The 13660-nt window shown below is 40.2% G+C and overlaps 1 protein-coding gene across 3 annotated transcripts in view; it reads right to left on the bottom strand.

The window, feature by feature from the left end:
* LOC127662259 (baculoviral IAP repeat-containing protein 6-like) overlaps positions 1-13660 on the bottom strand; it is a 144765-nt gene that overhangs the window by 50357 nt on the left and 80748 nt on the right. For all 3 annotated transcript variants that reach the window (XM_052153388.1, XM_052153387.1, XM_052153389.1), the window contains exons 56-63: positions 13436-13579; positions 11631-11760; positions 10802-10933; positions 9703-9864; positions 9137-9310; positions 6322-6518; positions 3907-4207; positions 673-890 (exon numbers count right to left, since the gene is read on the bottom strand). In XM_052153388.1, coding sequence (XP_052009348.1) covers positions 673-890; positions 3907-4207; positions 6322-6518; positions 9137-9310; positions 9703-9864; positions 10802-10933; positions 11631-11760; positions 13436-13579 — 1458 coding nt within the window. The remainder of the gene's footprint in view (positions 1-672; positions 891-3906; positions 4208-6321; positions 6519-9136; positions 9311-9702; positions 9865-10801; positions 10934-11630; positions 11761-13435; positions 13580-13660) is intronic.

Below are 13660 nucleotides of genomic sequence, written 5' to 3'. Positions count from 1 at the left end.
GTCTTCAGAAGCGATTTAATAGGTGTGGGTGAGAAACAGATCAAAATGTCCTTTTTTTACACTAAATCTCAACTTTCACTTTGACATCTTAAAGTCAAACACGGTGCCTGTTCAGTTTCACTTTCACATTTGAAAGTGAAAGTGGAGATTTAAAGTAAAAAAGGACCACACCTATTATATCACTTCTGAAGATATGGATTTATACACTGGAGTCAAATGGATTACTTCTATGATTCCTTTGTTATTTTTGGAGCTAAAACAGTCTGATCACCATTCACTTGCAAAGTATGGACTAAAAGAGTTGAGATATTCTTCTAAAAATCTTAATTTGTGTTCGGCAGAAGACAGAAAATCATACATATCTGGGATGGCATGGGGGTAAATAAATGATGAGAGTGTTTCACTTTTGGTTAAACTATCCCTTTAAGAATATATGTTAATGAAGCATGCAGGCGTTCATCGTTCATCAGGGCGGGTCAAGCTACACAATATTGAAGTGGCGTTGATATGTAAACATCAGTGGGCATTATTAAATGTGTTTGTGGTTGTGACATCATAACCATGCCGATTTCTGAATGAAATGGTGACACCTACCATGCTGCACAGCTGTGAAAGCACACATTTAGATTGATTAAAGGATACATAAATGGTAGGGTGTAGGTTAACACTGACCTCACTAGAGTTGGCACTGCCGCTGGGAACTCTGGGTGCGTGGTGGCTGAGGGCAGACAGGCAGGCCAGAATGAGATGGATGGCACCGATCTCAAGAGCCATACGTCTTAACAGAAGCCCATCGTCCGTGGTGAGGGGAGTCGAGCTGAACAAGGACCGCAGCACATGGAAGGGCAATGTTGGCAGAACGTTAGCCGAAGGAGACTGCAGGATGTGACCTTGAAGGACAGAGACGGGGAGAACAAAAGAAAACATCTTAGGAGGTAGAATGTTATTTAACGCTTACAGAGTTTACACATCTATGCAAGGAAAAATGTACAATAATTGGCTAGATTTTAAATAATGTGATGTGTCCTACAGGTTTTCTCTAGCATTCGATAAGATACTTAACCAGTCTACCAATACCGTCAAGTTATCAGCTGACCAATCAACAGTCTAGATGGATAGAAATACACAGAGTGCAGCCAATCCAAGCTCAATTAAACCAATCAATGAACCAACCACGCAGAAACCCAATCATTGCTTCCCGCATGGAAGATTCAGGGTTAGCTGTGTATCTGCCTGCAGGGCGTATCCATTAACAATATTAGAAGTTTGAGTCTCAATTGTGTGGACAAAGGAGAGTCATTCTGAAGTTTTTTTGAAAGGCCAGAGGCAGTTCAGGGGTGTAAGGTTTAAAACCCTGTCAGATCACAACAAACATAATCTCATTAATGATTTGAAAGAGTTTACACGATTTTAAGCACGACAAATAGCGCAATGTGAAATATATTTTGACTGAATACAACTGCAGCATTGACCTAAAGCCAATGAGAGAGCAAGAAACGGGGCTAAGGAAGTTTCAGTGGGAGGAGTCCTGATGTACCTGCAACAGAACATCAAATGGCATGGCTGCGGTATCAAGAAAGTCTCATTGGACCGAAGAAATGGAGGAAAAATTTGTGGAACATTGGCATGCCTATTTGATGTTTCCTCTGAACTGTCCCACAATCGGGTGGAGAAAGAAGAGTTGGAGAGAAATTGCCAATTCTCTTGGACAGTCAGATAAGCAAACAGGTAGATTTTTCAGTAGGAGGTACTTTTTCATATTGTAACCAATAAAATATATGATAAAAATAGATAGATAGACAGTTGGGTAATATGAACAGTACCACGATCCAACATCTTTGAAAGTTGTGTAGTGTGTAGGAGGCATAATGTGCACAAATGCATGGCACACACAAATATAGTGTGAAATGCTCTAAATTGAATCGTATGGAACAATTTTATTTTTACTTTGTTTAGCACTGAACGAAATATTTATGATCAATATCAATATACTTATAGTGAATTCAAATAAAGAACGGGTGTGACATAATTTAAAACTAAATCTGTCCAAAAATACATTTAAGTATATAAAATAAAACAGTTTTTATGTTTGTTGTGGTGGTTAGAAATATCTTGATTGCACAAAGGTTCAGTAAAACTTTGTGCCAGCTGTTAAAACACCTTCCTACTGCCATTGGTATATGTAGTAGGTGGCCGCGACATGGTGCTCCACCTATTTTGATGCAAACATCTTTTTCTGGTTAATTTCTTTACTCAATTGAGATCAGTACTGGATTGCAGAGTCGCTACCCTTTTATACAACTATCTTTGCAATAGCATCAATGTCTTAAAGTATAAAACACCTTTTCGTGATCTTACTTGGATACGTTTTACAAAATGTATAAAACACAATAACAGAGGGTAACTGGTGCATACTATGACCATGAATAGCATGTAAGCAACATGAATGCAGAATGTAAATGTCACAAATTATATGAATACTGAATAAATATTACTTTAAATTATCATTTAGTGGTTAAAACAGCTTGTTTTACCGATCAGATGTGGTTTCTATTCATAGAATGAGGCAGGTAGTCATTAATAACACATTTCAATATTACTTTGTTTTAACATGCTGTTTGTTGTCAGGACAGTATGTGTCTCATGTTTAAATGCCCTTCTAAACACAGGACACAGCAATGTGGGTGGTGTCGAAATGTTCAAATAAAGGAATGCGTAGTTGTTTCGACTCTAGTGTTGTGAAAAAATTGGTGTGAAAAAGATAAATATTTAAGTAGTTTTAACTATATATATCTTCAAAAGAGGGTGGAGATCACATGGTCTCTTGTGTGACGTATTACCGTTGCCATGATACGGACGTAATCTTACGTTCTCCTCAGGGTTGAGACATCCAGGAAAAGCACAGAAACGCACCATTGTGAGAAAATAAACAGATAAATATAGAACTAAACCAAAACCAAAGAAGCTTCTGTACAGCGTTCCTCATTCTCACTTGTAAACAGCACTGCTCTTCAGGCTGTGACTCACGTGCGTATCACGCATGTTTCAAACGGCAATGTGATTATGTGATGGTCACACATGCGTGCCGATTCTGACCAGAATCGGGATTTGAGTGAAATTATTTTTCACCTTTTTTCACCCAATTTGGAATGCCCAATTCCCAATGTGCTTTTAAGTCCTCGTGTAGTGATTCACCTCAATCTGGGTGGCTTAGGACGAATTCAGGCCCCAAAGTACTTAATTATTTATTGTTTTCGCACCAAAAGCTATCGGGTTGCTTTAGAAGACATTAATGTGACAGCTGGAGGTGTATGGATGATGTTTATGCTGACTGTGTGTGATTTTTGGAGCTTCAAAAATCAGATAACCATTCACTTGCATTTTAAGGACCTTCTAAGCTGATATTTTTCTTCAAACGTGTTCTTGTGAATAAAGAAAGTCATACACACCTGGGATATAATGAGAGTGAGTAAATAATGAGATAATTTTCATTTTTGGGTGAACTATCTCTTTAACTCAGCATAATTTTACTGCCTACTGCTTTGAGCAACCTTAGAAATGGAAGCCTGCCTCACTTGGGTTTGGAACAGAGCTCGAAAGTTCTCGATTAAAAACTTGGGTGTGATTTCAACTCTACTAGAGCCTGTTTAGTATGAATGGTGATCCTAAAAAAAATCTCTGAGCTCCTCAAAGCACAGCAACTCAATGGGAAAAGTGATATGCAGGGATTGCTGATGAGGTAATACAGAAAAACATACAGGAAATATATATCAATATATGAAACAAGGCCTGGGTCTAATTTAAATCCACTCCCTAACAGCTGGATTAATTCTGTATAAATAAATTAATCGTTAAATTGAATTAATCAAGTATGTCAAGTATTACTTGCATTTAGGCAGTACTTACTCCCTTCCCCATCATCAGTGACGCCCAAAACCAGTCGAAGCAGACATTGTGCATGTTTCCTCTCCTTCAGCAGAACCTCTGCATATCCTGGCAACCGCAGGAAAAGGCCAAATGCTGCCAGCGAGTGGGCAGGGATAGGTGACATGGTCTGTACAGAGGATTTGATAGGTGGGGGCTCAGCCGCGATGGTCTCGGGCGCCTCATACACCAGCTCCCCGGACTGCTCGATAGTGACCCATTCGAACTGATCGCTGTCCTTGGGTTTCTCCTGGGTGGTGGACGGCACCACGGGGGCGCTGACCTACACAGAACAATCCAGACGAACAGGCTCAGACATGCTAAAACTGACAGAAATGCTGACTAACCGGAGCTTACGGTCAGAGGACGAGAGCAAGGCTTATGAAGCAGAAATAACAGTGGAGTGAAACTTCAAATAACGATTGTTCCGATAGAATATGATTTAATAAATAAAGCACAAGCTTAAAGGGTAACTAAACCCTAAACCAACTTTTTTTAGTTAATGATCAGTAAGAATGGGGCTTTATTAGTACTGGTCATTGATTCAAGTAATTTATTTGACATTTGTGTATAAAGTGTTTTAATTCTACAATATATGGTGTAAAAACGTCTGAGTGCTGCCCTCTTCAGGTTGAACGGTGGCTACTGCAGTTGAATTTTCCTATTGGCTGTTTGCGGTACTTCGTGATGTAAGCGGTGACAGCTGACCTAAGCAGGTTCCAACTCACCACGCCCTTGGTACGTATAAAAACCATCTTGTTTCGTCAAAACCACTGCAGCGAGTCAGGAGTTGGAATTGCGAGTATTGAAAACGATCAGGATAGAGTATTTTAGCATCTATTTAGCATAGCATTTATATAGTTATTTAGATTATTTCGTGTAGCCTAGGTAGTTAATTAGCATATTTGTTAGTGTAGTATTGTTAGAAGCATAGTTAGTTAGTAGCATAGTATTGCGTCAGTTAGGATAGCTTCAAGTTAGCGTAGATTATATGTATTTAGTACAGTGGTCAGGATGGTATGTAGGTGTAGTGTTTCTGGTTGCAACAGCACTGCTGGAATGTATAGCTTTCCAGCAGACTTGGAAATTAGGCGCCAGTGGTTGCATGTCCTTGGCCTGGAAGACCGCGAGTTCCCGCCTAGAGCTGGAACCTGGAGTGTGCAAACTGCATTTTACGCGGGATTGCTTCTCCAACGCAATGGAGGAGGAAATGGGCTTCTCCAAACAGCTCGCGCTGAAAAGCGACGCAGTGCCAAACGCTGCTCCTCCTGCATGGACTCCACCACCTCAGCGGCGTCTTGAGGTGAGTGATCATATATATTTGAATCACAATTTATGGTTAGGCTAAAGTTAATCCTCTGGGGCCGACAAACGCGCGTTCGCGATGCGGGAGTGTTAAACGTATTGCACCCTTATACATTGTATTACGGTATTGACTACCTGTATAGTTTTATTTACATTTACATTTATGCATTTGGCAGACGCTTTTATCCAAAGCGACTTACAGTGCACTTATTACAGGGACAATCCCCCTGGAGCAAACTGGAGTTAAGTGCCTTGCTCAAGGACACAATGGTTGTGGCCGTGGGCCGTGTGGCCGTGGGGTTTGAACTAATGACCTTCTGATTAACAGCCCTGTGCTTTAGCCACTACGCCACCACCACTCCATAAGAGGTATACGGTTTGGTATTTGGAGGTATACGGTTTTGTACATGACGTTACGCTTTACGTCACATTCTTCTAAGTTGAGAGAACAGCTAACTGATGTTATGTTCAAGTGAAGCTTGCTAAATAAAAATCCTGCTAAAAGGATAAACATCACTGAACAGCGTTTCGTTTGTTTTTCCTGCACGCGAGTGAAGGTGAATGCGCACTCGGATGCTCAACAGGGAGTTAAAACCGCAGTTTGAGCCAGCGGCTCGAATTGATATGGCTCCGGCCCTGTGTCCACAGACAATTCACCCTCCTCCACTTCAGGTGAAGGTGGGGGAGAAAGGTCCTCGACTTCAAAAGACCGCTCCGTGGCAAAGCTACTTGCGTCACTCCAGTCACTCTCCATTTTAGAGTCTGACAGCAGCTGTCAATTAATCTGTCACTACGGGTCTCAGGTGCACGCCCCCAAACCCCCCCCCCTCGGTTCGTCCCCTCTATCCCCGCTGGGGTCTTCCCACTTTTCGAGCATTTTTCAAATATTGCTAGTGGGCGGAGTCAGACTCTGTGCAGGGGTTTAGTTACCCTTTAAATAAAGCATGACAACTGAGATGAAAAATTTTAACTGCTATAATTATAATTACAGTATAAAGCCAATTTCATTTGACCAGTAATTTTAAAATTATACACTTCAGCTATAAAGAGAATGAGGGAAAGTTTGTGTGTGTATCTGAGTGATATACTGACCTGCTGGATGACATCAGGGTACAGCATGGGAAGTCTCTCGGCGATGAGTGCCAGGCCACCCATACCTGCAAACACCTGTAGGGGTGACTGAATCGGGCTGGTCTCCAGGAGACTGTCATCGACTGCAGCATCCAAACCCTCCTCACCCGGAGTCATCGGCTCATCGTCTGGACACCCGCTCAGCATCTCACCATGATCTACAGTGAGAGAGACCAATAGAGCTCAGAAATTGGTTGTAGAATGGAAAAGCATCATTCAATCTTTCATCAATAAAATCTTCAAACTTTCTAGCTGTAAATAGTGTGTTCAATAGCTCACATCATAAAATATGATGTCTAACTGGCCAGTGATGCACAACAGCTCATATCTCTTCTCGTAAATCACATTATTCTCGTAAATCAGGTATTTCTTTACTGAGATTGAGGATCAATAAGAGAGAAACAGTGGAAAGCTGTACGAAATATTGGCTGTTAAATGTCTCAGAATGTAGACAGTCAGAATAGTAATGAAACAGCACTGCTTTCAGACAAACACAAACCTTCTTCATAGAGTTTATTGCTGTCAAAATTTCTCTTTAAGACATTTACTAAAGAAAAACTGTTGATCTTAGTTTTGCAGCACACCTGCAAGTCTCAGAATACCAAATTCGCCTGTCTAGCTTCTGTGTCCAGAAACAAAATTATTGCAAACAGGCTGATCACACATCACAGTAACAAGTCACAGCAGTTCAGAACACCACCTGTGGTTGGAGTGTCTTCTGTGCACTTCCTCTATAGAGAAATGGACAGATTACAGGCAGAGAAGAGAAAATTAGCCCTGGGCTAGTGAGCATTCCTTCAGTTCCTCGACAGAGGGGTGCGGGATGAAAGAGTGGAGCGTGTGGAAAAAAATCAGAGTTCTCAGGGTATGGCAACAGTGAACTGACTCTACTATGAAGGCCTATTAGCCGGAGGATGGAGGGAGGTGGGCTGGCTACGCCAGGCACAATCACTAAAGTGAAAAATTATAACTGCTGCCAGACTCTACAGATGCGATCAAATACGGGCTGCTCCGACTCCTAACTGAGCTGAACACAGAAGTGAACACATTATGCTTGGACAAAGAGAGATAAATAACATGGATACAAATATTCTGTTTACTGGAGCAATGTTAACAAATAGAGCTTTACATCTAGACAAAAGTTAAACAGTTTGAGGGCTCAGAGTTCAGTCCCTTTTAACACACAGTGTCCCTACTAGGCACAACATGACAAGTTTCCAGTGTCGAGCTATTTTTCTGTCCTCAAAAGAAGTAAAATACCATTAGAAGCAACAAAATCATAACATATTTGAAACTTAAAATAAATAAGTTTAAGGTGATTTGTGTAACTTTTTCTATGTTAAATACTTTCTCCTATCCCAGCTCAATAGGCAGAGACAAATATATGTGCTTTGAGGTTTTATTCCCCCAAAAACTAAAATACACTGGGGCTATCAAAACTTTTTTGTTTGAACATCCCAACCAGGCCAACACAGCAATATTGGTTGAACTAATGAAATTAGTTTAGGGTGGAAATATATGCTTAACCAATGGCAGACAGGGAATGTTCAGGAAACATGTTTGAACACAAATTATTTTTGCTACACCATTTGGTGACGCTAGTGACACTTCACCTTTAAGCTTAATTGACAGCATCTGTGGTAGTTGTTGATTGGGGAACAGGACAAAAACTCATGGAAGAACATGGGAAAAAATGTAAACACTTTATCAGGTCACGTCAGGTTATCCAGTCACGGGTTACATCGAGCAATCTGTCTTTGCTAGGTTAGTACATTCACTTGCTTTTCCAAGAAATGCGTGTGTGAAAGAACACCCACATACATACCATCCAAACAGAGTTGAATCAATCAAGTATTGAAAGTACAATGGATGGGGGGGGTTGTGGAAGAAGGCCATCAGTGTCAGAATGTGGGTGTTTTTTTTTTTTGTTTTTTTTTACATGCATACCCCTCAGTCTGAACACATCACTGACAGACCAAAGCAAAATAATTTGACATCTGACAATGCAGGACACTCAGAGAAATTTGTGTAGGCACACACGCATACGCAAGCACAAAAAACAAAGCCCAATCAGGTTATCTTTCCCTAGGGTGGCAGAAATCATGAGATGTGGCAAAGGGGAGAAAAAACTGCAGAATAGTTTCAGGTGGGAACACATTTTAGGATTAAGGTGTGTTTACTTATGACATACACATACACTCATACGTACCATTAGTGGATCTAAATTTCCATTCAAGCACACGCAGAATTCTAAATTATAGTGGTGGTAATCAGTATGGCCCTAGAGATACAATATTATACCTATATCTGGGACACAATACAATATATTGCGCAAATCTTTATAGTCACTGTTATTCAAACCAGTGTTATATTTAGATTTTTTTACTCCTTTATTTCTCATTCACCTGCATTATATTTGGGTGTTTTGCACAATTATGTTCCAAGCTTGAATTAATCTTTTTTTCCTAAAAAGAAAATGTGAAACATTTAACAAAAATAGAAATTTTGAGAATCGAATCTGAGATTGCACAATATATCAATACAGTATCTTGAGATAAAATATTGCAATACTTTGGAATACATTTTTCCTTCTCATCCCTTCTAAATAACAAATTTCTGCTGAAATCAGACAGATACGCTGCATCAGAAAGACAAAAGCCTGCAGATCGACTGCAAAACGGTAGTTTGGCAAATAAAATAAAGTAAAATAAAGTGTATTATTTCATGACATCCAATTTTTTGTGTGTATGTAGGTGTGTTTGATATTTCTGTTAACCTTTCTCTGTACGGAGCCTTTTGAAGGAATCGGTCTTGGAGAGGCCTGGGTCTGAGATGATCTTTGACCCTAGTTTGACCGTCAGGTCAATGGAGCGGTATCCCTGAGGAAGTTTACGCTCATACAGCAGTGTTAGCAGCTGGGCCAAGGTCATCTCCGGTGGCAACGGCTGACCTGGAGTTACACAATTCAAAGTTTGAGCCTGAGTTGACAATGTGTACATAATTGAAATGTATCTACATTTCTACACATGTAAACAAGGGATAACAAATTACAAATGGTCATTAACACTAAATAAACTCCGATTCAAAGTGGAGTGGTCTTGTATTATTGACTGAACATTATGTTGCATTTTTTTATTATTTGAGAAGAAAAAGACAGAATCGGAATCAAGTTTTCCAGAGAGCTGTTTGATAATAGCATCGAGAGAGATGATGAGGAACACAGAAGTGTAAAGAGTGGGCAAGAGCACTAAACAGACCGTGAGAGAGAGAGAGAGAGAGAGAGAGAGAGAGAGAGAGAGAGAGAGAGAAAGAGAGAGAGATAGAAGGAGAGTTTGTTTTTACCAGGCAGTAGTTTGTGACAGAGGTGGAAGACAGGCACGCTGATGGTTTTGGCAGACGGATCGACTCCTGAGGAAGCTGCCAGTTTGTCACTGAGGACACGCCCTCGTCGAGACGGAGGACGCGGAGGAGTGGACAAGGCTCTCTTTGATTGAGACTTCAAACCTAAAGCAAAGAATGATGACAGTGTATTCAAAAAGCTTAGGCTATTTAAAGGGATAGTTCACACAAAAAGAAAATCCTCTCATCATTTACTCAGCCTCACGATAACCCAGATGTGTATGGCTATTTCTTCTGCAGAACACAAATGATTTTAAAGATTTTTAGAAGAATATCTTGCATACAATGCGAGTGAATGGTGATCAGACATTTGTAGCTCCAAAAATCCTTTAAAGGAAACACAGTAATACATAAGATTCCAGTGGTTAAATCCATATCTTCTGAAGCGATATACTAGGTGTGTATGAGAAACAGATAAAGATTTAAGCCCTTTTCTTACTCTAAATCTCCAATTTCACATCTGAAAGTCACATGTGTTGCCTGTTTAGTTTCACTTTCTGAAAATCTGAAAGGACATACATTTTGATCTGTTTCTCACCCACACCTATTATATCACTTCTGAAGACATGGATTTAACCACTGAAGTCATATGAATTACTTTTATGTATCCGTTATTTGATTTTTGGAGTCACAATGGTCTGACCACCCTTCACTTGCATTGTATGGACCAACAGAGTTGAGATATGTTTTTCTAAAAATCTTTGTGTTCTGCTGAAGAAAGAAAGTCAAACACATCTGGGATGGCATGAGGGTGAGTGAATGATAAGAGAATTAAAATGTTTGGGTGAACTATCCCTTTAAGAGTATCAACTGCAGAGATGGTCGGATTGGAGAAACATGGGTAAAATAACTTGCTTAAGGGCACAATGACAATAGAAAAAAGTTTATGATCTAAGTGACTCTTCAGTGCCTACTTGGGTTTTAAACTCCAACTTGTTAGCAGCACAGATTGTAAACTATTAGGCTAACAGTCTCCCAAGGAAGGAACAATTATAATTACATTTTTACAGTGGATGGGGCCTTAGCAGTAAGAAAGCAGTACCTGAGGCGACAACAACACTGTAGTTGTCCTGGAAACCATTATCAGCCTTCATCTTCTCTTTCTCCTCATGGTTCTTTTTCTCTTTATCTTCCTTCTGTTCATTAATCAGCTTGGCTGTGATGCTGGGTGTGTCTGAAGGGTTAAAAATGCAAGATTTCAAAAGTTATTTCATAGTGTGTGGTGTGCTTCAGTGTGGCTGGGGGCTCTGAAAAAACATTTCCCTTTGGAGACACATAGGCAACAATGTTCATGTCAGCTAAACTGATCATCTTAATCACTGATGTGAAGATTTAATACAAAAGCAAATTTACACCAATCTATAATGCTAACAAATAATGCATCATTTCCTTTGAGGGTCCCATCAAGTTTAATGACACTATGAGAATGCCTCTGAATAGCTGCCAGAGACCTGCAGAGATACCTTACATGCACACTGTCTTACTGCATTCTGAGCAGCTGAAGACTATATCTGCCATGCTCAAGGTCTCCGGAGACAAGCTATTCATCACATGCACACACACACACAAACACGCACACTCATGCTGTTGACGGTGCCACATGGCAGTTCCAGCCATATATGCTTTGTGCGTGAGACCTTGAGAGCCTGAAGATGCGGCAAAAGCTCAATGTAATACATGAAATGCAATTGCAGCATGTGTGGACAACCAGATTGCTGGATGAGCTGCAGTGATTTCATGTTTTTAGTCTATGTGTATAAGCATTTGGCTTAATTGGTGGATAGTGTGTGAAGACTTATCCATTTATAGATCGTGAGATTCTTGTAGCCTGTGTAGGTATGAGAAAGTGTGTAGTCACAATGCCTTCATACCCGAGACACGGTCCAAAACTTCAGACAGTGTGGTTGAGATGGGGAGATGTAGCTTGCGGAACTTGTGGCCGGCTCCGTACATGGGATGCTGGATCACGTGACTGGTGGCATTAATCCGCCCTTTGTACAGCTGAAGCCGAGAGAGAGAGAGAGAGAGAGAGAGAGAGAGAGAGAGAAGGGGAGGTCAAGTTCATGATTCAAATATCCAGTCAGGTAGTTACAGACATGCACTGTATTTGTCTCCCTTTACAGGCCTCCCTACAAATATGCAAAATATGTGACAGGCAGAGAGCTTTTCTGATTGGCCAGAAAGAGAAGCCAACTCCTCTGACATGCCAGGTAAGTGATATTTTATGTGTGGTATTCTATGAAAACAATTCACAGAACCTTTAGAAAAAATTTTTTTGTAAAACTTCCACACAAATGATCTTATTTATCCCTACACTAAAAACACAGAATCTATGTCTTCATCAGTTTTAGACCGCTATATCTTCAAGAGACTAGAAAGTTTCAGTAAATGTCATTTGATCACATGACTGTGATCTGGAAGTCTTTTGTTTACATTCCTGTGCTATGGAGAAGAACAAACCTGACAGGAACAAGCAACTTGCAAGCTATGGTATTAGAATATCCTGCTGCTGTCAAACAAAAAAGAATCAATATATCAACAAGTAAAAAAAAATCCCTATGTGTATCGCTGAAGATTTCCACCCCTCACCCTCTACGTGGGCAATCCAGGCGTCTCATTCCAGAAAGGTGGACTTGAATGTGCATCTAGAAGGGAAAAATTAAGGCCCTGGCTTTGAGAGGATGGGTAGACTCGATCTAATGAGTAAACATTCACTTTTAAGAGCTTCCCTGTCGGGTCTCTCAGTGAAAGATTGATGATTAATCTGAGCTGAAACGCAGACAGTCACCCTGTAATTTACTGAGGGTATGACCTGCTGAATGACTCGCCGGCTAAAAAAAGATGCCTTACGTCTTTACGATTTGGCTTTTTCTGGTTTGGCAGGCTGAGGAGAGCCATAACTCCAGGTGTCATCTAAGAGGTGAGCCGGAAATGTCCTCCAACATTTAGTCTATGTTAAAGGTGAAGTGAGCAATTTCTGCTGCACTAGTGGCACTAAACAGTATGGAAAAAATATATATGTTTCCAAACAGGTTTGCAAACTGCTCCTACCTCCCCTTCCACTCCACTCCCCTTCTTTCATGATATTGACAAACTAGTTTGTTCCAGATAAACAACTAATTACAGGTAAACCAAAGTCATGCTATTGGTTGAGCTAAAGGTTGACACATCAGACCATTCAAACTAATGTTCTGATAGCACCACACTTTGTTTTTTCATACTTACATTTGTCTCTAGACATTAAATTGAGATTTTAAAATAAAAATAAATATGAATTACTTCCATTTAAAGAGATTTTAAGAGGAGGAGCAGGGGTTTGGATGATGTATGCTTGAAATGGTAAACTTGCAAAGTGCTCTTGGCATGGCTGGTGGATTTGAGGGAGATTGACAATGATCTGAGGTTAAACCTGCCCCCTAGTGATCACCTATAGCAACAGCAGTGTGAATTTGCTCTGAGACTAAGTGCAGCTCAGAGGCAGTGGAGTTTTAAATCCCTCTGAGATGATGTAAAGGTCAGGCTCCTTTTCCTTGTAAGCGAAGAGCTTTTATTTTTTTACAGCAAGTCATAAATTATTAAATAGACTAACCAAGTGAAATAAATTTTATATAAAATTAAATAACACTTTGAACAGTAGCTGATTTATCAAGCGTGATTTGTGTATGTGTGAACGTACCGGTAAAGGAGATTGGAGAAAGACAGTAACCTTCTCGTCCTCGAGCATGAGTTGTAGGAAGAGTCGACGTATAAATCCAGAAATGTTCCCTGAGACCGGGACATTCCCTCGCTGAGGAGCTGACTGGAACAGCTCACAGAGAACCTGTAAATATCAAAGAACCCAGTTTAACTCAATGTTGAACAATGTAGATTTATAATCAGTGCATCCCTATTTTTAAATCTA

The sequence above is a fragment of the Xyrauchen texanus genome, chromosome 22 (genome assembly GCF_025860055.1).
Source record: "Xyrauchen texanus isolate HMW12.3.18 chromosome 22, RBS_HiC_50CHRs, whole genome shotgun sequence".
In the NCBI taxonomy this organism is placed as follows: domain Eukaryota; kingdom Metazoa; phylum Chordata; class Actinopteri; order Cypriniformes; family Catostomidae; genus Xyrauchen; species Xyrauchen texanus.
This window is presented reverse-complemented; position numbering and strand designations above follow the sequence as displayed.